Source organism: Chiloscyllium plagiosum, unplaced genomic scaffold, assembly GCF_037043375.1.
Source record: "Chiloscyllium plagiosum isolate Xiang-an unplaced genomic scaffold, Cpla_swu_hap1 HiC_scaffold_1, whole genome shotgun sequence".
Lineage (NCBI taxonomy): Eukaryota > Metazoa > Chordata > Chondrichthyes > Orectolobiformes > Hemiscylliidae > Chiloscyllium > Chiloscyllium plagiosum.
The window spans coordinates 132,561,676-132,586,539 of record NW_028270139.1 but is presented as its reverse complement, the minus strand read 5'-3'; the positions used below and the strand labels follow the sequence as shown (position 1 = coordinate 132,586,539).

At 43.7% G+C, this 24,864-nt stretch overlaps 1 protein-coding gene across 4 annotated transcripts in view; it reads left to right on the top strand.

The window, feature by feature from the left end:
• The window catches only part of ctif (CBP80/20-dependent translation initiation factor), a 253,655-nt gene that overhangs the window by 82,362 nt on the left and 146,429 nt on the right, over window positions 1-24,864 (top strand). For all 4 annotated transcript variants that reach the window (XM_043717817.2, XM_043717988.2, XM_043717902.2 and 1 more), the window contains exons 2-3: window positions 13,399-13,584; window positions 17,423-17,503. In XM_043717817.2, coding sequence (XP_043573752.2) covers window positions 13,408-13,584; window positions 17,423-17,503 — 258 coding nt within the window. In that variant the 5' untranslated portion in view covers window positions 13,399-13,407. The remainder of the gene's footprint in view (window positions 1-13,398; window positions 13,585-17,422; window positions 17,504-24,864) is intronic.

Below are 24,864 nucleotides of genomic sequence, written 5' to 3'. Positions count from 1 at the left end.
ACCTCCCTTGAAAGGATATGGCTATTGTTTGGCATTTGCAGAATTTGCCACTTATGAGCCAAAGCCTGAAGATTGTTCAGGTCATGTGAGAATGTGTGAATATTATGTACTTAGATTAAACATCTCCACATCAATGACCTTCCATACATCAGAAGGTTAGAAGTAGCTGATGGTGGTTGGGCCCACATCATTGCTACAGGAGTTCCACAGGTTAATGTACTGAGGTTGAGATGATTGGTGTCCAACGTCATTTTCCTTTCTGCTGGCTGTGACTCTAACTAGCGGAGCATTTTTCCCTGACTCCATTGACTTGACTTTTGATGGGCTCCTTCATGCAGTACCTGTTTAAATGCTGCAATGATGCTGACAGCAGTCAGTCTTGCTTCCCTTTCAGTATTTAGCTTCTTTGTCCATGTTTGGACCATAACCACAATGAAGTCTGGAACTAGTTGGAATTTGATCTGACCATCTGTTTGCAGGTTATTGGTGAGTAAGTGCCATTTGATGGTACTGTCAGTGATACCTTTTGCCACTTGGCTGATGGCTGAGAGGAGAGAAGGGCAATCATTGGCCAGATTGAACTTGAACATTTCTTAGGACACACCTGGGAATTATCCACGTTGCTAGGTGGATGCTAGTTTTCTAGCAGTGATTGAACAATTTTTCTTGAAGCATAGCTGGAGTGCTGGTTTATGGTTACAGGCACTTTGTTGTAAGGCCTTTTTTTTTAATGCGCTCGTGGGATGTGGGTGTCACTGGCCAGCTCGCATTTATTGCCCCTCCCTAATTACCCTTGAGAAGGTAGTGGTGAACTGCATTCTTGAACTGCTGCATCCCATATGCTGTGGGTTGACCCACAATGTCCTTATGGAGGGAATTCCAGGATTGTGATGCAATGACAGTGAAGGATGGCAATATTCTGCCAAGTCAGGATCGCAAATGGCTTGAAGGGGAACTTGAAGGTCGTGGTGTTCCCATGTATCTGCTGCCCTTGTCCTTCTCGATGAAAGTGGTTGTGAGTTTGGAAGATGCTGCCAAAGGAATGTCTGCAATGCATCTTGTAGATAGTACACACTGCTGCTACTGAGTAATGGTGGTGGAGGGAATGCATGTTTGTGTATGTGGCGCTAGTCAAGTGGGCCACTTTGTCCTGGATGGTGTCATGTTTTCCATGTGTTGGTGAAGTTAAAACCATCCTGGCAAGTGGGGAGTATTCCATCACAGTCCTGACTTGTGCCTTGCAGGTGGTAGACAGACTTTGAAGACTCCGGAGGTAAGATGCTGCAGGATTCCTAGCCTCTGTCCTACAGGACTTGAAAAGTCCTTACCTCTAGAAAAATTGAAGTCATCATAAACTCTGCTGCTTATATTTTGCACCAAGTCCTGTTCACCAATTAGGAGAAAGTGAGGACTGCAGATGCTGGCCGAAACGTCATTTCTCTTGCTCCTCAGATGCTGCCTGATCTGCTGTATTTTTCTGTTTGCCAGTTACCTGAGTTGCTGAGTTTGCATTAGATCCATGTTCAGGAACACAATTTTTAATTACTCATTCTTGTTTAAAATTTTCCCTGGCCTCCCTATCTCTCTCCATGTAACCTCCTCCAGCACTTCAATTCTTTGAGAGAATTCTGTTCGGCTAATTCTGGCATTTTCAGTGACTTTACCAGCTTTCAGTAGCTTTACCATTGGTAGCTTGCCTTCAGCAGTGAAGCTTCTAATCTCTGAAATCTCCTCCGAAACCTTCTCCTATCGATTATCTACTTCCCTCTTCCCTCCTCAAAACTGAGAGGGAGGAATTTCCCCCTCCTTAGAGGAGGGAAGAGAAACTCTTCTTGCCACTTCTGCAATTAAATGTTGAGTGACAAGGTCCATGGATGAATTGCTGTACTCATTAATTAATGGCCACTTAAGGACCTTTACTTGCCTACTCCCCAATTGGCTACCTCCTTGTCAAACATGAAAGGGGGTTAATTTCCATGGGAAATCCAACTGAGTTGAGAGTGGGAGGAGATCTACAATTGCCCCAATATGGGTCAGACCGACGCACGGATGGTCTGCAAGAGGGTAGCCTCTGAAAGCCACCCTCTCACTTCTGACTCTGTTGATACTTCTGTCCCCCTGACCAACATCTCATGAGATGAAAAATAGTCTTAGCATTGCATCTCTAGATCCCCCAAGAAGTAGGCCTCCACTGGCAAACTTCTGGATGAGGAGATGCTGAAGTCTGACTGGCAGCTTCGCAATTATTGAGGCCTGTGTGCAGGCCCGATACCCACCTTTGCTCACTTCTCCACTCTTAATGAGCTGCTTGATGGATTGATCTGGTGAGTCATCTCATGGATGGGTATGGTGTTTGACTTGCCACACATTTTCTTTTTAAATAGAAAGGGAAAATTGGGCCCAATGTCTGTATGAGAGCTTCAGGTCATCAGCGAAATCACGATTCAGGGTTAAATTTATTGGATAACTCTCTTATGAAAGCCATTATGATGTTTAAAGGTCATTTAAAGGTGTTATATAAATGCAAATTATTAAAAACAAAAATGAAAAGGTTGCTGCTTTTCATATTTGGAACTCAGTTCATAAAAGCGATTCAGGGAATGTCATTCTTTAAATTCACATTTCTAACGTAACTTCTCCATCGGTTATTCGAACTGCATTCTGACCTGCTGATTGCTGCTGCCTATAAATAGCTACAGAAATTTAAATCCTTGCCAACAAGGCACCAGCTACATTTTAGTGAGGATTAGCCATGTTTATGTTGTGCTTCATAGTCACGTGACTCACTGCTGCTTTGCCTGCCAAGTGGCGTATGGGCTAATCCTGTTTGTCATTGGCCCTCTATCTCTTGAATGGTTGTAACCGGTGAGATTTACTGGAGCTTTGCAAAACACAAGGAGATGGCTTTAGTGTAGAAAGGGAAACAAAAGCCCCTCTTTCTAGAAAGGCCTCTCCGTTGTTTGAAACTGCTGAGAGTTTGCCAGCATCTTTTTAAGGAGAACTCAACCTGATTTATTTTCATTGTTCAATCATTTTAGTTTCCTCCCAAGCAAATTGTTACTGTTCTGAATATTGTAGGTGGGGTATAATTTTATTATAAAAACCTTGAACTAAACTTAAAGTATTCTAATTCCTTTAGAGAAATTAGCATTGTTTAAGAAAACATTACCCCTGGGACCCACTCCATTGCTGTCAATTCTGTAAAAGAGAGGCTGTTTATAACTTAGTGGTGTGTGTCTTCGTTTTATTGTTAGTTTTAACTCCATCAGCACATTCAGTACTGAGCTATAACAACTAATCAGGTCCCAGCTCTGGGTCCAGTTTGTGGAGTCTGCAGAAGTGCTCTCCCAGATTGTGTTTAGTTGCATGTTTATTGGACTAACATGCACTTTCATTAGGTGTTTACACACCCGTCCTGGTGACCAGTTCAGAATTTAATTACCAAAGGCCTAAGGGTGACGTTTACTGACACAGCAGATTTGTTGATTGAAACTAAGTGAAGAAATAACTTACCAAAATAGTGAACGATTCTTCAATGCATCTGCTGTTAAATATCTTACTAGGTAGTAGTTGGCTGTATTAATTCAGTTCATTTGATTGATTCTCTTTGCCAGAACACCAGTCTCACTAACTCATAATCAAACGCTTCTGCACCCAAAACCAAGCACAACACAATAATTAAAATGACCAAACATTCGAAAAAGGTGATGGACTTTGTTCACATTCTATGGGTATTCCTAATGTTATTAGGGTCATAGTGGAAAAGTACTTTGGGATGTTCTGAGAATCAGAAGAGGTCTTTATAATACAAACTTGCTTCTTTTCTTTCCCTCTCCTCTTTGTGAATGATTTGTCTGCTGTTCTCTAATTGAGAGATTTACCCTTGTGCCATTTTTAACCCCTATCAAAACTTTAGCAGTTTTTTTTAGATCTGAGATTAGTCTCTTTCTCATTGTTTGCATTCTTCTGCATTTTGCTCTTTTTTCCCTTTCTGGCATGCCTCCCAAATGTACCAGTAACTATTACAGCACTTCTCTAGCGCTGTAGCACCTGCAATGTTTTGTCTGCCCAACAAAGTTTTATGTTGCTGTGAGGTGCAGAGGGTGCAGAATGTTCTCAAAGGGAAGAGGGGCCAGCAGGAGGTCATTGTACACATTGGAACCAACAACATAGGAAGGGAAAGGTTGAGAGTTAGGCAGGAATTTAAAAAGGAGGTCGTCTAGAGTAGTAATATCTGGATTAATCTCAGTGCTATGAGCTAGTGAGGGCAGGAATAGGAGGATAGAGCAGATGAATGCATGGCTGAGGAGCTGGTGTATAGGAGAAGGATTCACATTTTTGGACCATTGGAAGCTGTTTTGGGGTAGAAGTGACCTGTGCAAGAAGGACAGATTGCACCTAAATTGGAAGAGGACTGATATACTGGCTGGTCGGGAGGAATTAAACTAGTAAGGTGGTGCCACTGTTTAAAAAAGGTGGTAAGGACAAGCCAGGGAACTATAGACCAGTGAGCCTGACATCGATGGTGGGCATGTAGTTGGAGGGAATTCTGAGGGACAGGATGTACATATATTTGTAAAGGCAAGGACTGATCAGAGATAGTCAACATGACTTTGTGCGTGGGAAATCACTTCTCAAACTTAGTTGAGTTTTTTGAAGAACTAACAAAGAGGATTGATGGGGGCAAGAGGTAAATGTGATCTGTATGGACTTCAGTAAAGCGTTCGACAAGGTTCCCCATGGGAGACTGGTGAGCAAGGTTAGATCTCATGGAATACGGGGAGAACTAGCCATTTGGATATAGAACTGGCTCAAAGGTAGAAGACAGAGGGTGGTGGTGCAGGGCTGTTTTTCAGACTGGAGGCCTGTGACCAGTGGAGTGCCACAAGGATCGGTGCTGGGTCCTCTACTTTTCGTATAAATGATTTGGATTTGAGCATAAGAGGTATAGATTAGATTACTTACAGTGTGGAAACAGGCCCTTCAGCCCAACCAGTCCACACCAACCCGACGAAGCGCAACCCACTCAGACCCATTCCCCTACATTTACCCCTTCACCTAACACTATGGGCAATTTAGCCAGGCCAATTCACCTAACCCGCACATTTTTGGATTGTGGGAGGAAACCGGAGCACCCGGAGGAAACCCACACAGACACGGGGAGAATGTGCAAACTCCACACAGAGAGTCGCCTGAGGCGGGAATTGAACCCGGGTCTCAGGCTCTGTGAGGCAGCAGTGCTAACCACTGTGCCACCGTATCATATAGTTAGTAAGCTTGCTGATGACACCAGAATTGGAGGTGTAGTGGACAGCAAAGAAGGTTACCTCCGATTACAATGGGATCTTGATCAGATGGGCCAATGGGCTGAGGAGTGGCAGATGGAGTTTAATTCAGATAAATGCGAGGTGCTGCATTTTGGAAAAGCAAATCAGAGCAGGACTTATACACTTAACGGTAAGATCCTGGGGAGTGTTGCTGAACAAAGAGACCTCGGAGTGCAGGTTCATAGCTCCTTGAAAGTGGAGTTGCAGGTAGATAGGATAGTGAAGAAGGCATTTGGTATGCTTTCCTTTATTGGTCAGAGTATTGAGTACAGGAGTTGGGAGGTTATGTTGCGGCTGTACAGGACATTGGTTAGGCCATTGTTGGAATATTGTGTGCAATTCTGGTCTCCTTCCTATCGGAAGGATGTTGTGAAACTTGAAAGGGTTCAGAAAAGATTTACAGGGATGTTGCCATGGTTGGAGGGTTTGAGTTATAGAGAGTGGTTGAATAGGCTGGGGATGTTTTCCCTGGAATGTCAGAGGCTGAGGGGTGACCTTATAGAGGTTTACAAAATCGTGAGGGACAAGGATAGGCTAAATAGACAAAGTCTCTTTCCCTGGGGTGTGGGAGACCAGAACTAGAGGGCATAGGTTTAGGGTGAGAGGGGAAAGATATAAAAGAGACCTAAGAGGCAACTTTTTCACTCAGAGGGTGGTATGTGTATGGAATGAGCTGCCAGAGGAAGTGGTGGACGCTAGTACAATTGCAACATTTAAGAGGCATTTGGATGGGTATATGAATAGGAAAGGTTTGGAGGGATATGGGCCAGGTGCTGGCAGGTGGGAATAGATTGGGTTGGGATATCTGGTCAGCATGGACGGGTTGGACCGAAGGGTCTGTTTCCATGCTGTACATCTCTGAGGTTGTCTTTCTCCTTCTGTAATCCACTTTGGGATTATTTTTTGATAATGATTTGTTTTTCTTGTCTCTTTATCTTCCCCACTTTTTCAACTGGTCAATAGTTGATCTCTTTACCGGCTACAAACTAATCACAGTTTGTTGTCCTCTAGAAATTAAACTCTCTTACACACTACATGAAGGCTTGGTTGGACACATATGTCTCTGTGGGGCGATATCAAAATCCTTTACAGTAACCTGCTGCGTAAAACAAACATCTGCCTCCTCAGCTCTACAGTCCCTTTTGAAATAACTCCACAAAGGCTGCCACTCTGTTATCAGGTCATCCTTTGTTTATACATACATAATACATGACAGTGTCCAGGCTAGCACAGAGCTGGCCCCGAGAGTGATCAGAACCCTGACACTTCTGTTTATATCTGTCAGCCACCTCTCCTTGATTGGGCTGTTAAACTGGTCCAGATTAGATCTGATGAAGGGCTTTTGCTCGAAACGTCGATTTTCCTGCTCCTCAGATGCTGCCTGACCTGCTGTGCTTTTGCAGCACCACTCTAATCTAGACTTTGATTTCCAGCATCTGTCGTCCTCACTTTTGCCTTGTTAACCTGGTCCAATCAGGGAACTTGTATTCGATGAGGGTCCACCTGGCTGACATTTTTCCAAACACTACATCCCTCTCTTCTAATTCCTGGGACATAGCCCCATTCTTTTTTCTGCAGCTTCTCATGGGCCATTTTCACACCAGGTCCAGTTCCTTCAACTCTGGCTCAAATACTAGCAGTGTATACCAGGCCATAGGCCATCTCTTGCGCCTGGAGTGCCTCAGCCGAAATTCATCTTCAGGCAATAACGGTGTTGAGGCAGTGACATCTGTTATGTCCATCTTGTCTTCAGAGGTTCCTTCGACACTAGACAGAAGGGGAGAACCCATGGGTTCTGACAACCTTGCAGGATGTTCTGAGGGGGCCAGGTATGTTTTGTTCCTGTTCCGTTTGTGAGGTCGCAGCTTTCATGTGGATCATGTGCTTGTTCAGGTCTGCCTCACCTACCCAAACTTTGCATTCTTGGGACCTGACCTTGCGTCGATCATGCCTTTTGCCCATGCAGTGCCACTCCCTTGGTTTTGATACCAAACTTTGTCTCTTGAAGTAAAATGCCTCTCTCTTAGAAGAGTCTTGTGCCCGATATTGGAGTTTCTGTTGCTGTTTCACTTTACCCCTCCTAGAGTCCAGGAAAATCAGATTTAACATGGTGTGGAGTCTTCTCCCCATTAGCAACTCTGCTGGAGCTGTCCTTGTGGTTGCATGGGAGTGGTCCTGTAATCAAATAGGAACTGGCACAGTTTGATATTTAGTGGAGTTTCTTTAAGCCTTCCTTCAAAGTTTGGACTGCTCCTTCTGGTAGACCATTGGATGATGGATGGTTTGGAGCTGTCCTTACATGCCAGATGCCATTCGACTTTAGGAAATATTCAAATTTCTTGCTGGTAAATGATGTCTGTTATCTGTGACCAGTATATCCAGGAATCCGCATATTGCAAAAAATGCTCACAACTTTTAGATAGTCGACCCCGTGTTGGATGAATGAACTCTGTGCACAATCAGTTCAAGTGGCTGTCCACGATTACTAAAAACATACAGCCCCATGAAAGGACCAACAAAGTCAACCTGTAACCGAGTCCAGGGTTTACCCAGCCATTCCCACAAATACGGGGGAGCTGTTGGTGGTAATATTATCCTTGTTGGCACTCTGGGCACTGCTCTACCAACATGATTATGTCAGGATTCAGTCCTGGATGCCAAACATAATTTCTTGCCAATAAGACCCTGATAGATTTCAGCCAGTATTTTGCAGTGACCTTTATTCAGATCGATCACTCTTGCTCTCCATAGTAAATATGCCATCCTGGACTGTGAAACTGGCCCAGTACTGCCCCAGAAACGTTTCAGTTCTGGTTATAATGGCCCTTTTGTTTCTCCCATTAGCACAGCTGTTTTAGTTTTACCAGGACGTGATCATTTTATGTCCAAAGTCTGATATTGTCAGCAGTGACTGGAAACATTAAGTCGAAAATTTAAAACCAGAATGGACTCTTCTGGGGAGGCATACCAGTACCTGCCAGTGGGAAGCAATTCAGGGCATCTCCATTTGCTACTTGGCCTCATGGAGCCAACACTACCCTGATATTGTACAGGAAGGCATCATCATATGTCCGCACCACATCTTGCTTGTGATCGTAGTATGCCAACACCTTAGACAATGATAGCTGTTTCTTCACTAGCCCAAAGGCTACATCTTGGCGACAAGACCATTTCCAAGATTGGCCTTTTGTCAATAGCAGATATAAGGGTGCCAGAACGGAGGCCAGATTGTATATGAATTTTCCATAACAGCCCAAGGAAAGACCTCAGCTCTGATACTGACATGGAAGCCTGGGCACCTTTGATCATTCTCACTTTATCTTCCAATGGCTGTAACTCGGTTTTGTTGACTCTGTAGCCCAGGTAAGTCGCTTCAGGTGTCCGGAACACACACTTTTCTCTTCTAAGGTAAACCCTCCACTTGGCTGGTGAACTATAACCACTATGTCCAAGTTCTCTAAACGCTCTTTGTCTGTTATTAGTTTATCATCGAGATAAATGGAGACCTGGGGTAGGCCTTGTAAAGTGTTCTCCACTGTCCGCTGGAAAATGGCACATGCTGATGATACCCCAAATAACAGTCTCATATATTGGTACCAACCCTTATGAGTAATAATTATAGATAATTCTGGGAATCCTCATCTACTCACATTTGCAGTTACATGTGACTCATGTTTAGCTTCATGAAGGGACTGGGTATTTATCCGCTGTGAAAAGCAGTTTACTGTTTGTTTGAAATACCCACAAAGGCAAACTGACCCACCGGACATAATAATCATTGGAATCTAGAGGGAATTCTGGTCAGGACTGGTTCAGCAATCATTGATACAGCCACATTGGTATCGATCTCCATTAGAATCCGGTCTCCATTTAACCAGATATTTATTTTGATTTGTTCTGATTTAGATGCTGCTAAGCAAATTAATTGTTTAAAACTAAATGTAGGTGGATTTTCCAGGGTGTGCACTCTCCTGGATACAGGCCTATGAGTCCTCTTACTCAGTTCGGGCCTAGTGGGACTCTTTCGCTATCTTGAGTCTGCATACTGGCAGCAACTACAATGGTCTGCCGGTCCAGATACTTGAGAAAATTTTAACCGTTTGGCCAAGGCTTGGTTTTATTTTGGGTTTTACTGTGGGTTGACCTAGAGTCCCTCCATTCACCCTATGTCCTGAGTGAGGCTATGCAATTGTCTTCACTCAAGTGTCTCCCCAAGCTCGGCCCTAGTGAGGGTGTGTACTCCTGTCAGCATTCTCTGTAAGTCATAAGCTTCACTTGCTGCATTTTCTGATCATAAAGCCAGTTGTAGTACCTCTTTAAAGTCCTGTTGGGCTTCATCTTATAGGCGTTTTTGCGTAATCACATCATTAATCCCACATACCAAATGGTCTTTCAGCATCTCACTTAAATATCTCACTCTTGTCTCCACAGAAATAACTCCACAAAGGCCCGTATCCTATCACCAAGTCTCCTTTTATTAATATTTGAATAGTACACGATACTGACCCAGCTAGCCCAGAGCCAGCTCCTCTAGAGTTTTTTTCTTTTTCTTTCCTTTGCTTTTTTTGTTTTTTTTTCTTTTTAGTGCTTATTTTTTCCTAGCACCCATGTTGTATGTGTGCAGGTGTGAGACACAGTGAAAGACACAAGGTGCACAAATCTTTATTCAAATTTCCACCACCAGGAAGAAAAGAAACACTCAAGTGGCCAGTGACAAGCAGTGCCCTTCACATTAAAGGGCAATGCTGACACTTTTTTTTTTCTTCTTTTTTTCTTCTTTGTTTTTAAACCCACCTAACTGCGGTAGTGCTTATTTTTTCCCCCAGCACCCATGTTGTGTGTGTGCAGGTATGGGACACAGTGAAAGACACAAAGTGCACAAATCTTTATTCGGTTTCCACCACCAGGAAGAAAGGAAACACCCCCGAGTGGCCCGTGACAAGCAGTGCCCTTCACGTCAAAGGGCAATGCTGTTTGATCAAACAGTGAAGGGGAGGGCAGGAATTAAATCAAAATAGAGTTGGAGGGGGAAATAATACACTCCACTCCCTGCAGCGCCTACCTCTCCCTGAATAACTCCAGGGTGTTGGTGGAGACCGTGTGCTCCTTCTCCAAGGACACCCGGGCTCTAACGTAACCGCGGAAGAGGGGCAGGCAGTTGGCCCTAACATTCCTATCTTTTTTTTTTGAATCTTTATTCAAATTCCACCACCAGGAAGGTAGGAAAACACCCGAGTGGCCAGTGACAAGCAGTGCCCTTCTCATCAAAGGGCAATGCTGTGTGAACTCCTGTTCTTTTTTTTTATCAAAATAGAACTTTTGTTTATTTTTTTTTTCTTCCTTTTTTCTCTATACTACCACCTAAGTGCGGTAGTGCTTATTTTTTCCCCAGCACCCATGGTGTGTGTCAGTGAAAAACACAAAGTGCACGAATCTTTATTCAATTTCCACCACCAGGAAGATAGGAAAACACCCGAGTGGCCAGTGACAAACACTGCCCTTCACATCAAAGGGCAGTGCTGTGTGATCAAAACAGTGAGGGGGAGGGTAGGGACTAAATCAAAATAGAGTTGGAGGGGGAAATAATGCACTACACTCCCTGCGGCGCCCACCTCTCCCTGAACAACTCCAGGGTGTTGGTGGAGACCGTGTGCTCCTTCTCCAAGGACACCCGGGCTCTAACCTAACCGCGGAAGAGGGGCAGGCAGTCGGCCCTAACATTCCCATTTTTCTTTTTTTTTCTTTTCTTATGATGCACTCCATTCCCTGCGGTGCCCACCTCTAATGTCCCATTTTTTAAAATTTTTTTTTCTTTTTTCTTTTTTTCTTTTCTCCCCACACTACCACCTAAGTGCGGTGGTGCTTATTATTTTTTTCCCCAGCACCCATGGTGTGTGTGTGCAGGTGTGAGACACAGTGAAAGACACAAAGTGCACAAATCTTTATTCAAATTCCACCACCAGGAAGATAGGAAAACACCCAGGTGGCCAGTGATAAACACTGCCCTTCACATCAAAGGGCAGTGCTGTGTGATCAAAAACAGTGAAGGGGAGGGTAGGGACTAAATCAAAATAGAGTTGGAGGGGGAAATAATGCACTCCACTCCCTGCAGCGCCCACCTCTCCCTGAACAACTCCAGGGTGTTGGTGGAGACCGTGTGCTCCTTCTCCAAGGACACCCGGGCTCTAACCTAACCGCGGAAGAGGGGCAGGCAGTCGGCCCTAATATTCCCATTTTTATCTGTCAGCCAGGGCTCCCTGATTGGACCAGGTTAACAGCCCCAATCAGGGAACATCTATTCTGTAGTTCTCCTGATTGACTTGATATGGACAAATTGCTGGCAAATGGGGTTAGGTCAGATTGGGATATCTGGTAGGTGCAGACGAGTTGGACCAAAGGGTTTATTTCCATGCTTTGTGACTCTGTGACTCTATACTTGAGTTATTGCTTTATTGAGAATTAACTTGGGGTCTAATTGTAATGTCTTACGCAGTCTGTTATTTCCTAGTCCCAGTACAGTATGATCACAAATTATTTTACTCTGTTAAATGCCATGGGCAGAAGTGTTCAGACAAGCCAAGAAGATTATAATGAGAGTCCACTAATTGGATTCATTTTATTCTCTTTAATTGAATTTATTTCTCTCATAGAATTGTGAAATTGCTCACTGTAAAATGTTTTTCAAATTAATCTTGTACAGTTTCATTAGCAGTTAAAAGTTCTGCAAAATTGTTTCTGATCTCTGTCTCGCAAATATGTTAATGTGGTATATTCAAATTTTTTAAAATTAGAATTGTTTCAGACTTTAATCACTAGAATGTTTTAATGCATCATCTTGATCATCCTGCTGACGCAATGAAATCAAATTTAAAGACTGAGTGTGCATAGAAATTGAATTTCTATGATTTTTTTTTTAGAAAACACTCTTCTTTCAATGATTTATTTGACCATATTGTTCTTGCGTCCGTAGCTTAATAAGTTCATTCCTTTTTAATGTCAGTTTCTGGAAGATTATTTTACTATTTAATCATAGAACAGAAACTACAATCAGCATTTTTTTTGGAATGTTCCTCCTTAAGATATGGACATTGCCAGAAAGGCCTATATTTATTGCCTATGAGTAATACCAATAGAGTAAGTTATTGTTATTAAGCCTCTTCAGAGGAGAGCCAAATGTCAACCCCATTAGAATCCGAGTAATTTATGGCACAGAAGGAGGCTGTTCTGCCCATCAAGTTTGTAACATACTTGTGGAACTGAAGTCAAATGTATTCCAGACCAGGCATAGAAGCTGATTTGTTTCTTGAAAGGCTGTTAATTTTTTTTTTGAGAGTATCCATTAACTTTGTGATCACTTACACATTATCGGAGTTTCAGGTTTCGGAACTATTTCCACTAGATTGGTGTGAATCATAGAATCCCTACAGGGTAGGCAGTTCATGCAGCCTATTGAGTCTACACCAATCCTTCAAAGAGTATCCCACCCAGCCCTACCCCTCTCCCCTATCCCTGTAACCATGCATTTCCCCATGGCTAACCCACCTAGCTGCATATCCCTGGACACCATGGGCAATTTAGCATGGCCAATCCATCTAAGCTGCACATCTTTGGACTGTGAGAGGAAACCAGAACAACCGCAGGAAACCCACGCAGACACGGGGAGAATGTGCAGACTCCACACAGACAGTCACCTGAGGGTGGAATGAAACCCAGGTCCCTGATGCTGTGAGGCAGTTGTGCTAATCACTGAGTCACCGTGCTGCCACAACGAAGCAAGACATGACCCGAAGCTGTCAACAACTATTTATGTCTGAGATGAGGAGAAAATTTCTTCATTAGTATCTCTAGAATTCTCTACTCCAGTGGGTTGTAGATGCTCAGTAGTTGGGATTGATAGATTTTCTTTAGTCCTTAGGGATATGATAATTAGACAGTAAAATGAAGTTGAGGTTAAAGATTAACCATGATGTTATTGATTTCCAGAACAGACTCAAGAGCCATAGTTTAATTCCGCTACTGTACTTTTCAGTTTTGACACTTGATTTTCATTTAATGTGTTCTTTTCTTCCAGAACATCGACATGGAGAACTCCTCAGTAGCCTCCGCTTCTTCAGAGGCTGGAAGTAACCGTTCCCAAGAGATAGAAGAACTTGAGCGATTCATTGACAGTTATGTCCTAGAATACCAGGTTCAGGGGCTACTTACAGACAAACCAGAAACTGATGCAGACGGTGAAAGGACACCACCAAACTCACAGGTATGTGGCTTCTGGATTATGTTGCCAAGGTGATGCACAAGCATTCTTGAATAATGTTGAATGCTTTTGTTTGAACGGAGCTGTTCCATGTCACCACTGTGTTATTTGTGCTATTGATATAGATTGGAGGCAATTCTTACTCCCACAAACTGCCATTACACTCAGTGTAAAAACGGATGGTGTAAAGATAAAACTAGAACAAGCTATAGCCCCTTCTGATGGCACTAGCTGCCATATTCTTGTAGGTGTTCACTAACACACTGAATTGTTTTGGGACCTATAAATAGCATTTTGATGTGTCAGTGGATGAGTATGTAGAGTAGCAAATAATAAGAATGGTTAGGTAAGGTCAGTGGGTTACATCAAGAAGTATTTGGAGTTCAGCAAAACATTTGAATATAGGAATTGAGATGTCATGTTGCAGCTGTACAGCACATTGGTGAGGCCACTTTTAGAATACTGCATACAATTCTGGTTTCCCTGCTATAGGAAAAATGTTGTTAAACCTGAGAGGATGCAGAAAAGATTTACAAGGATGTTACTGGAACTAGAGGGTTTGAGCTATAGGAAGAGGCTGAGTAGGCTGGAGCTTTTTTCCCTGGCGCATCGGAGGCTGAGGGGTGATCTTATAGAGGTTTATAAAACCATGAGAGGCATTTGTAGGGTGACTAGCCAAGGTCTTTTTCCTGAGGTGGAACAGTTGAAAACTAGAGGGTATAGGTTTAAGGTGAGAGAGGAAAGATTTAAAAGGAGTCTGAGGGGTAGTTTTTTCATGTAGCGGGTGGTGTGTACATGGAACAAGCTGCCAGAGGAAGTGGTACGGGACTGAACTGACTAGTAATATGTTGCTGGACATATTTTTCCATTTTGTTTTGCTTGAACAAGGATATACTGCATCGATGAAAGATTATGGTTATTGCCCTTGCAAATTCCTCATTTAATTCCCTTAATATCCTTGAATGCATTAATTACAGGAGCTGGGTACAATTACAACAGTTAAAGGGCATCTGGATGGGTTCAGAGGGATATGGGCCAAATACTGGCAAAAGGAACAAGAGCAGAGTGGGATGCCTGGTTGATGTGGACAAGTTGGACTGAAGGGTTTATTTCCATGCTGTATAACCCTATGATTCTATTGCCAAGTGGAGGGGGACTTTGGGAGGTGATGGGAGGAGCTTGGTTTAGAAGGGCCTAATTAGGCCAGGTAAGCGGAGAGTTGGGGGTATTGAGGGTGGGGGATGTGGAGGGATACGCAAATGTCAAAGGGGATAGTCTGGATGTCAGTTGTACCATTACGCAAGAGTTAGACAGGGAACATTCTATCTAACATTTCCTGGAAAATATACATTTAAGTAAAACAGAACTGTCCCAAGTCTGATTCTGACTCTCAGTCTGAGGATCTCAGGAAACCAGTGACTTTCCCATCAAGAGTTAATGCTTCCTGGGAAATTTCCATGGAGTCAGTTTGTTGAGACTTCTCTAAGGTCTTGGATCATATGTCCAAGCATATAGTCATACAGCACAGAAACAGATCCTTTGGTCCAATTCGCCCACACCAACCAGACATGTCAATCTGACCTAGTCCCATTTGCCAGCATTTGGCCGTTTCCCTCTAAACCCTTCTTATTCATATACCTATCCAGATGCCTTTTAAATGTTATAATTATACCAGCCTCCACCACTTGCTCTGACAGCTTGTTCCATACACACAGCACCCTCTGTGTGAAAACATTGCCCCTCAGGTCCTTTTTAAGTCTTTCCACTTTCACCTTAAAATTATGTCCTCTAGTTTTGGACTCCCCAACCTTACAAAAACTCTATTCATGCCCCTCATGATTTTATAACCTTCTATAAAGTCTCCCCAGAGCTTCTGATGCTCCAGGGGAAAAAAAACCCAGCCTATTCAAACTCTTCTGATATCTCAAATCCTCCTGCCCAGCAGCATCATTGTAGATCATTTCCGTGCCTTTTCAAGTTCAACAACACCTTTCCTGTAGAAGAGTGACCAGAATTGTACACAGTATTCTAAAAGTGGTTTCACCAATGTCCTTTACACCCGTAACATGATATCCTAACTCCCCTCTCCCACTCTGTCATGGACATGCAAGTCCTGGACTTCCTTCACTGCCAAATCCAACCTTGAAGCCTGGAGGAAGAACACCTCATCTTCTGCCTTGGGACCCTCCAACCACCCGGCATCAACGTCAATTTCACCAGTTTCCTCATCTCCTGTTCTCCCATGTCATCCCAGATCCAACCCTGCAAGCCGGCATCACGCTCTTGAACTGTTCTACCTGTCCATCTTCCTCCCCATCTATCCGCTCCACCCTTCCCTCCAATCTATCACCATCACCCCCCCACCTGTATCTACCTATCACCTTCCCAGCTACCTTCCCGCCAGCCCCACCCCCACCCTCCTATTTATCTTTCAGTCCCTTCACCACTCCCCCACATTCCTGATGAAGGGCTTATGCCTGAAATATTGCTTGGATGCTTCCTGACCTGTGCTTTTTCAGTACCACACCTTTCGACTTTATTCTAACTCCTATACACATTGCAATCCAGAGACTGGAAGATCTGGAAAATGATTGTTCAGGTACATAGTCCTTTATCCAAAACCCTTGGGACCAGCTGGTTTTTGGAATTCTGAATTTTTTTGATTTTGGAATAAGTGACAGTTTAACGGTGAAATTTTAAAAAATCTTACCAAACAGCAGATGCACCTGTGAGTACTATGAGCCCGGAGACAGAATTGACACCTGCCTGCACTGGGTTATGCTCCCATGTCACATCTGAGTGATGTGGGTTGAGTGGGTGTGGAGTTGGTTTAATTGTTTGCACATTAAAGATTACAATAGGATCTTGACCAGATGGGCCAATGGGCTGAGAAGTGGCAGATGGAGTTTAATTCAGATAATGCGAGGTGCTGCATTTTGGAAAAACCAATCTTAGCAGGACTTATACACTTAATGGTAAGGTCCTAGGGAGTGTTGCTGGACAAAGAGACCTTGGCGTACAGGTTCATAGCTCCTTGAAAGTGGAGTCATAGGTAGATAGGATAGTGAAGAAGGCGTTTGGTATGCTTTCCTTTATTGGTCAGAGTATGGAGTACAGGAGTTGGGAGGTCATGTTGCGGCTGTACAGGACATTGGTTAGGCCACTGTTGGAATATTGTGTGCAGTTCTGGTCTCCTTCCTTTTGGAAAGATGTTGTGAAACTTGAAAGGGTTCAGAAAAGATTTACAAGGATGTTGCCAGGGTTGGAGGATTTGAGCTACAGGGAGATGTTGAACAGGCTGGGGCTGTTTTCCCTGGAGCATCGGAGACTGAGGAGTGACCTTATAGAGGTTTACAAAATTATGAGGGGCAAGGATAGGATAAATAGGCAAAGTCTTTTCCCTGTGGTTGGGGAGTCCAGAACTAGAGGGCATAGGTTCAGGGTGAGAGGGGAATGATATAAAAGAGACCTAAGAGGCAACGTTTCCACACAGAGGGTGGTACATGTATGGAATGAGCTGCCAGAGCAAGTTGTGGAGGCTGGTACAATTGCAACATTTAAAAGGCATTTGGATGGGTATATGAATAGGAAGGGTTTGGAGGAATATGGGCCGGGTGCTAGCTGGTGGGACTAAATTGGATTGGGATATCTGGTTGGCATGGACAGGTTGGACCGAAGGGCCTGTTTCCATGCTGTACATCTCTATGACTCTATGACCCATATGATTTGCTGCCAGTCAAGTACTTTCCAAGTATAGTCACTGTTGTAAGAAAGAATTGCACTGTGTGCTGGTATGCCCACACTGGACACTTTTTTGAATGATTATTTGTTTTGCCCACAGTGGAATGAAGATTTCACAGACACACTAACTCTGAATTGGGCCTCCCCAAAGGAGAAGAACTCCCGCAAACAAATCCATCAGGTAACCTCTCACTGCAATATACTTTACCCCATTTCTATACACAGCAAAGATCTGTAAGGCATGGAATCGAAACTCCGCCGTCGTTACAGTCCTGATTTTCACTTAAAAGACGAGGAAAAAAGTGACAGTTGCAAAGAGTTTGAGAAATGTGTGGAAAAAATTGATTTGTGGTAGCATTACATTTGGAATTTGTAAGCACATTATCTTTCCATATTACTTAATCTTTCAGCCCAGTCCAAATTGGAATTTAATAATATTTTGTCAAGTCCATATGAGTTTGAAAAGAAATGGGGCCATCTAAAGGTCATTTAGATATAAATTGGAGAATCCTAAGTGCATTGTTCAGGATTGAAGTGCACTATATTGCTTTTCTTATAATAAATAAAGGCTAACATGCTACTTGTCTTCCCTATTACCAGCTGCATTTGGATGCTAGCTTTGTTGCACTTTATTAAATGCTTTTTGTTAACTCAAACATACTACATCTACCAATTCTCCTTCATCCACTCAGCTTGATACATTCTCAATAATTTTGTCAAACAATACCTTCCTCTCAGTGAATGTTACATAGAGCCATGCAGCAAAGAAACAGGCCCTTTGGCCCACCATGTCAGTGCTGACCAATGAAAACCAAACTACACTAATCCCATTTAATGGTTCATAGCTTACTGTCCCCCTGGAGTTTTAAGTGCATGTCCGGATGCTGCTTAAATGTTGTGAGAGAGTACCTGCCTCCACCATATTCATATTCATATTGCTGCCACCCTCTAGGTGAAAAAAATGGTTTCCTCAGATCCCTTTAAAACATTTAGTCCTCACCTTAAACTTATACTCTCTGGTCTGTCAAAGGGAAATGATTCTCATATCTCCCCCATCTGTGCCTCTCATAATTTTGTACACCTGGATCAAATTACACCCCCCAAATCTCCTCTGCTCCATGGAAAGCCACTAGGCTTTCCCTAGATTCATTCCCAATGATTAGGTCTAGCATAGTCCATCTCTAGGTGGGCTATATATGTACTGGCACAAAAAGCTCTCCTGGACACACTTTGAAAATTCCACCCTGTTTAATTCTTTCACACTCAGATGATCACAGTTAATGTTAGAAAAGTTGAAAACCTTAGTCCTCCTGCACCTCTGTGATTTGCCTACAACATCTGCTCCTCTATCTTCCTCAGAAATTCTAATCCAAAGTTCCTAACCCTAGCAAAGTAATCGCCCATTTTCATTCGTATGTCCTACTCAGGTGGTCTCATTTGAAGAGCCATCTAAGGCAGCCTCCCATCCTCCCACACGACTGCCCTGATGGTCTCTTCTATCAATATCCTCGTGTGAGGTTTGCTCATGCCCCTCCCCAACCAAAGATCATGCCTGAAAGTTTGATCCCCTGGAATGTTGAACTGCCAATCCTTCCTTCAACCATGTCTGAGGGATAGCCTCACAGACGTTTATAAAATCATGAGGGGCATGGATAGCAATGAATAGCCAAGGTCTTTTTCCTAGGATTGGGGAGTCCAAAACTAGAGGACATAAGTTTAAGGTGAGAGGAGAAAGATTTTAAAAGGACCTCAGGGGCAACGTTTTCACACAGAGGGTGGCATGTGTATGGTATGAGCTGCCAGAGGAAGTATGGTGGCTGGTACAATTACAACATTTAAAATGCATCTAAATAGATATATGAATAGGAAGAGTTTAGAAGGATATGTGCCCAATGTTGGCAAGTGGGACTAGGTCAGAATGGGATGTCTGATCGGCATGGACGAGAAGGGTCTGTTTCCATGCTGTATAACTCTGTCTCAGTGATTGCAACAATGTCATGTGCTGATCAAGGCTCATAAGTTTAACCATCTTACCAGTCAGGTTCCTTGCCTTAAAATAGATACAATTTAGCTTTCCAGTCCTTCCAGTGTGCCTTATCTTGCCCATGTGTTCTGTGCTTACTGGTTTGTCCTCGCATTCCTTCTATTTCTAAATGAATCTTGTTCCTAATTTTACATCTGCTTTGTGTCCCATCCTCCTGCCAAATCAATTTAAAACCTTCCCAATCGTACAAGCAAACCTCACAACAAGGATATTGGATCCTTGCAGTTCAGGTGCACCCTGTTCAGCTTGCACAGGTCCCACCTACTCCAGAGACGGTCTCAATGATCCAAAAGTCTAAAGTCATCCCTTCTACACCATCTCTTTCGGGACAGTTTGAAAAGGTAAATCAGAGCAGGACTTATACACTTAATGGTTAGGTCTTGGGGGGTGTTGCTGAACAAAGAGACCTTGGAGTGCCGATTCATAGCTTCTTGAAACTGGAGTCACAGATAGATAGGATAGTGAAGAAGGCGTTCAGTATGCTTTCCTTTATTGGTTAGAGTATTGAGTACAGGAGTTGGGAGGTCATGTTGCAGCTCTACAGAGCATTGGTTGGGCCACTTTTGGAATATTGTGTACAATTCTTGTCTCCCAGCAATAGGAAAGATGTTATGAAACTTGAAATGGTTCAAAAAAGATTTACTAGGATGTTTCCCGGGTGAGAGGGTTTGAGCTACAGGAAGAGGGCTGAATAGGTTGAGTCTATGTTCCCTGTTTTATGTTGGGAGTTGAGGGGGTGACCTTATAGAGGTTTATAAAATCATGAGGGGCATGCGGTGGGGGGGGGGTCCAGAACTAGGGGACATAGGTTTAGGGTGAGAGGGGAAAGATATAAAAGGGTCCTAAGGGGTAAAGTTTTCACACAGAGGGTAGTGCGTGTATAGAGTGAGCTGCCAAGAGGAAGTGGTGGAGGCTGGTACGATTACAACATTTAAAAGGCATCTGGCTGGGCATATGAATATGATTGGAGGGTGGCAAATGTTATTCCCTTATTCAAAAAAGGGAATAGGGATAATCCTGGGAATTACAGACCAGTCAGTCTTAAGTCAATAGTGGGCAAAGTATTGGAGAGGACTCTGAGAGACAAGATTTATGATAGTCAGCATGGTTTTGTGAGGGGCAGATCATGCCTCACAAACCTTATTGAATTATTTGAGGATGTGACAAAACATGTCGATGAAGGTAGAGCAGTGTATGTGGTGCACATGGATTTTAGCGAGGTGTTCGATAAGGTTCCCTATAGTAGGCTCATACAGAAAGTAAGGAGGCATGGGATGCAGGAACATCTGGATATTTGAATACAGAATTGGCTGGCCATAGAATATGGAGGGTGGTGGTAGATGGAAAGTATTCAGCCTGGAGCTCGGTGACCAGTGATATTCCCCCAGGGATCTATTCTGGAATCTCTGCTCTTTGTGATTTTTATAATTGATCTGGATGAGGAAGTGAAAGGGTGGGTTAGTAAGTTTGCCAATGACACAAAGGTTGGTGGAGTTGTGGATAGTGTGGAGGACTGTTGTAAGTTATAACAGGACACTGACAGGATGCAGAACTGGGCTGATAAGTGGCAGATAGAGTTCAACCTGGAAAAGTGTGAAGTGATGCACTTTGGACAGTCGAATTTGAATGTAAAATACAGGGTGAAAGGCAGGATTCCTGGCAGTGTGGAGGAACAGAGGGGTCTAGGGGTCCATGTCCAGAGGGGTCTTGGGGTCCATGTCCATAGATCCCTCAAAGTTGCCACACGTTAGCAGGGGGATTGAATTTTAAAGCTACAAGGTTATGCTGCAGCTCTGTAGAGCCCTGGTTAGACCACATTTGGAATATTGTGTTCAGTTCCTGTCGCCTCATTATAGGAAGGATTTAGATGCTTTAGAGAGGGTCCAGAAGAGATTTACCAGGATACTGCCTGGACTGGAGGGCATATCTTATGAGGGAGCTAGGGCTTTTCTTTTTGGAGTGACTGGTGACTTGATAGAGGTGTACAAGATGATGAAAGGCATCGGTAGAGTGGATAGCCAGAGACGTTTTCCCATGGCGGAAATAGCTATCACGAGGGGACATAATTTTAAGGTGATTGGAGGAAGGTTTGGGGGAGATGTCAGGGTAGGTTCTTTACAAGGAGAGTGGTGTATGGAGGGAATGCACTACCAGCATTGGTCGTAGAGACTGATATATTAGGGACATTTAAGCAATTCTTGGATAACCACATGGATGATAGTAAAATGTAAGGTGCGTAAGTTAGTGTGATCTTTAGAGTAGGATAAAAGCTCGGCACCACATCAAGGGCCGAAGGGCTTGTACTATGCTGTACTATTCTATGTTCTATAATAGGAAGGGTTTAGAGAGATATGGACCAAGTGCTGGCAATGGGACTAGATTAATTTAGAATATCTGCTCAGCATGGATGAGTTGGACCGAAGGGTCTGTTTCCGTGCTGTACATCTGTATGATTCTATGACTCTGTGACATGTTCATCTAATCTATTTTCCTATTCTGATAACTCAGGGCGTGGCACTGCAAATAATCCTGAGATTACAACCTTTTGTAGTTCAAGGTTTGTGTAAAGATTGTAGATCGGATACTAATTGCAGTTGTTGTGGGTATGTTTGCTGACCTGTGAATTTGTTTGAAGACATTTTGTCCCCTTTCTAGCTGACAGCCTCAATGCTGCGGCGCCTCCTGTGAAGTAAGTTTGCAGATGACACCCAAAGTTGGAGGTGTAATGGACAGCGAAGATTACCTCAGTGTGCAATGGGATCTTGATCAGATGGGCCAGTGGGCTGAGGAGTGGCAGATGGAGTTTAATTCCGATAAATGTGAGGTGCTGTGTTCCTTTATTAATTCATGGATGAGGGAAACACCAGTTAGTCAGCATTTATTGCCTGTCCCTAATTACCCAGAGGGCAGTTAAAACTCAACCATATTGCTGTGGGTCGCAAGTAAGGATGGCGGTTTCCTTCCCTAAAGGATATCAGTGAACCAGATGTGTATTTCCAACAATCAATTCATGTTTATCATTAGACCTTAATTCCAGATATTTATTGAATTCAAATTCCACCATTGGCTGTGGCAGGATTCGAACCAATGTCCCCAGAATATTACCTGGGTCTCTGTATTAACAGCCCAGCAGTAATACCACTCCACCATTGCCTCTCACTTTTTCTTTTGGAAAGGCAGAACTAATACACTTACTGGTAAGGTCCTGGGGAGTGTTGTTGGACAAAGAGACCTTGGAGTGTAGGTTCATAGGTTCTTGAAAGTAGAGTCACAGGTAGATAAGATAGTGAAGGAGGCGTTTGGTATGCTTTCCTTTATTGGTTAGTGCACTGAATATAGGTTTGGGAGGTCATGTTGCAGCTGTACAGGGAATTGGTTAGGTCACTTTTTGAATACTGTATGCAATTCTGGTCTCCCTGCTATAAGAAGGATGTTGTGAAACTTGACAGGGTTCAGAAAAGATTTACAAAGATGTTTTCAGGGTTGGAGGGTTTGAGCTGGGAGAGGTTGAACAGGCTGGGGCTATTTTCCCTGGAGTGTTGACGCTGTGGGGGGAACCTTATTGAGGTTTATAAAATGATGAGGGGCAGAGATAGGGTAAATAGACAAGGTCTTTTCCCTGAGGTGAGAGAGTCCAAAACTAGAGGGCTTAGTTTTAAGTTGAGAGAGGAAAGATTTGCAAGGGACCGAAGGGGCAACTTTTTTGGGTGTGGAATGAGTTGCCAGAGGAAGTGGTGATGGCTGGTAAAATTACAAAATTTAAAAGGCATCTGGGTGGGTATATGAATAGGAAGGGTTTAGAGGAATATCGGCCAAATGCTGGCAAATGGGACTAGCTTAATTTAGGATATCCAGTCGTCATGGACGGGTTGGACCGAAGGGTCTGTTTCCATGCTGTACGCCTCTATGACTCTAGTCCTCCTCTTTAATCTACAACCTTTAACTCTCAATTCGTGCTGTAGGGCCTTTTTATTAACCCATACCACTGGTACCGACATGTACCACTACTCCTGGCTATTAACCCTCTCCCTTCAGAATGCCCTGCAGCACGGTGGCACAGTGGTTAGCACTGCTGCTTCACAGCGCCTGAGACCTGGGTTCAATTCCCACCTCAGGCGACTGACTGTGTGGAGTTTGCACGTTCTCCCCATGTCTGCGTGGGTTTCCTCCGGGTGATCCGGTTTCCTCCCACAGTCCAAAGATGTGCAGGTCAGGTGAATTGGCCATGCTAAATTGCCCGTAGTGTTAGGTAAGGGGTAAATGCAGGGGTATGGGTGGGTTGCGCTTCGGCAGGGCGGTGTGGACTTGTTGGGCCGAAGGGCCTGTTTCCACACTGTAAGTAATCTAATCTAAAAAAAAAACTCTGAGACATCCCTACCCTGACACCAGGGAGGCAACATACCATTCAAACATTTTGTTTGCTGCAACAGAACCACCTGTCAGTTCCCCTTGCAATAAAGTCCCCTATTATTAAAGTTCTTCCAGACGTTTTCCTCCTCTGCCAGAGACAACGATGTTGCCACAAATTTGGCTGTTACGGCTTCCCGCTAAGAGTTCAAACACCCCTGCCCCCAACCCTCACCAACAGGACAACAGAATCTAAAACAGTATATCTGTTTGAGAGTGGGATGCCACATGGGAGTGCTGCATTGTCTGCCCATGCTTATCCATATTCTTGGTGGTCACCCAATGCTTTTCTGTCTGTGTAGTCCATATTTGTGTGACCAGCTCACTACATGTGCTATCCATGACCTTGTATCATAGATGCTCCATTGTGAATCCATCTGGCGCTCCAGGTGACAAATCAGGAGCTGCAGCTGGACACATTTCCTGAATACGTCATTACCACGCAAGTGGAACTGTCCCTGAATTCCCACATATTGCAGGAGGAGCATTCCACGGTTCTGGACTTCACTACCACTACAGGATAGATCGAGTGAATCGTTAGAGTATAAAGGAAGTAGGAGTATACTTAAGAGGGAAATCAGGAGGGCAAAAAGGGGACATGAGATAGCTTTGGCAAATAGAATTAAGGAGAATCCAAAGGGTTTTTACAAATACATTAAGGACAAAAGGGTAACTAGGGAGAGAATAGGGCCCCTCAAAGATCAGCAAGGTGGTCTTTGAGTGGAGCCAAAGAAAATGGGGGGAGATACTAAATGAATATTTTGCATCAATATTTACTGTGGAAAAGGATATGGAAGATATAGACTGTAGGGAAATAGATGGTGTCATCTTGTAAAATGTCCAGATTACAGAGGAGGAAGTACTGGATGTCTTGAAAAGGGTAAAGGTGGATAAATCCCCAGGACCTGATCAGGTGTACCCGAGAACTCTGTGGGAAGCCAGAGAAGTGATTGCTGAGCCTCTTGCTGAGAAATTTGTATCATCGATAGTCACAGGTGAGGTGCCAGAAGACTGAAGGTTGGCAAACGTGGTGCCACTATTTAAGAAGGGCGGTAAAGACAAGCCAGAGAACTATAGACCGGTGAACCTGA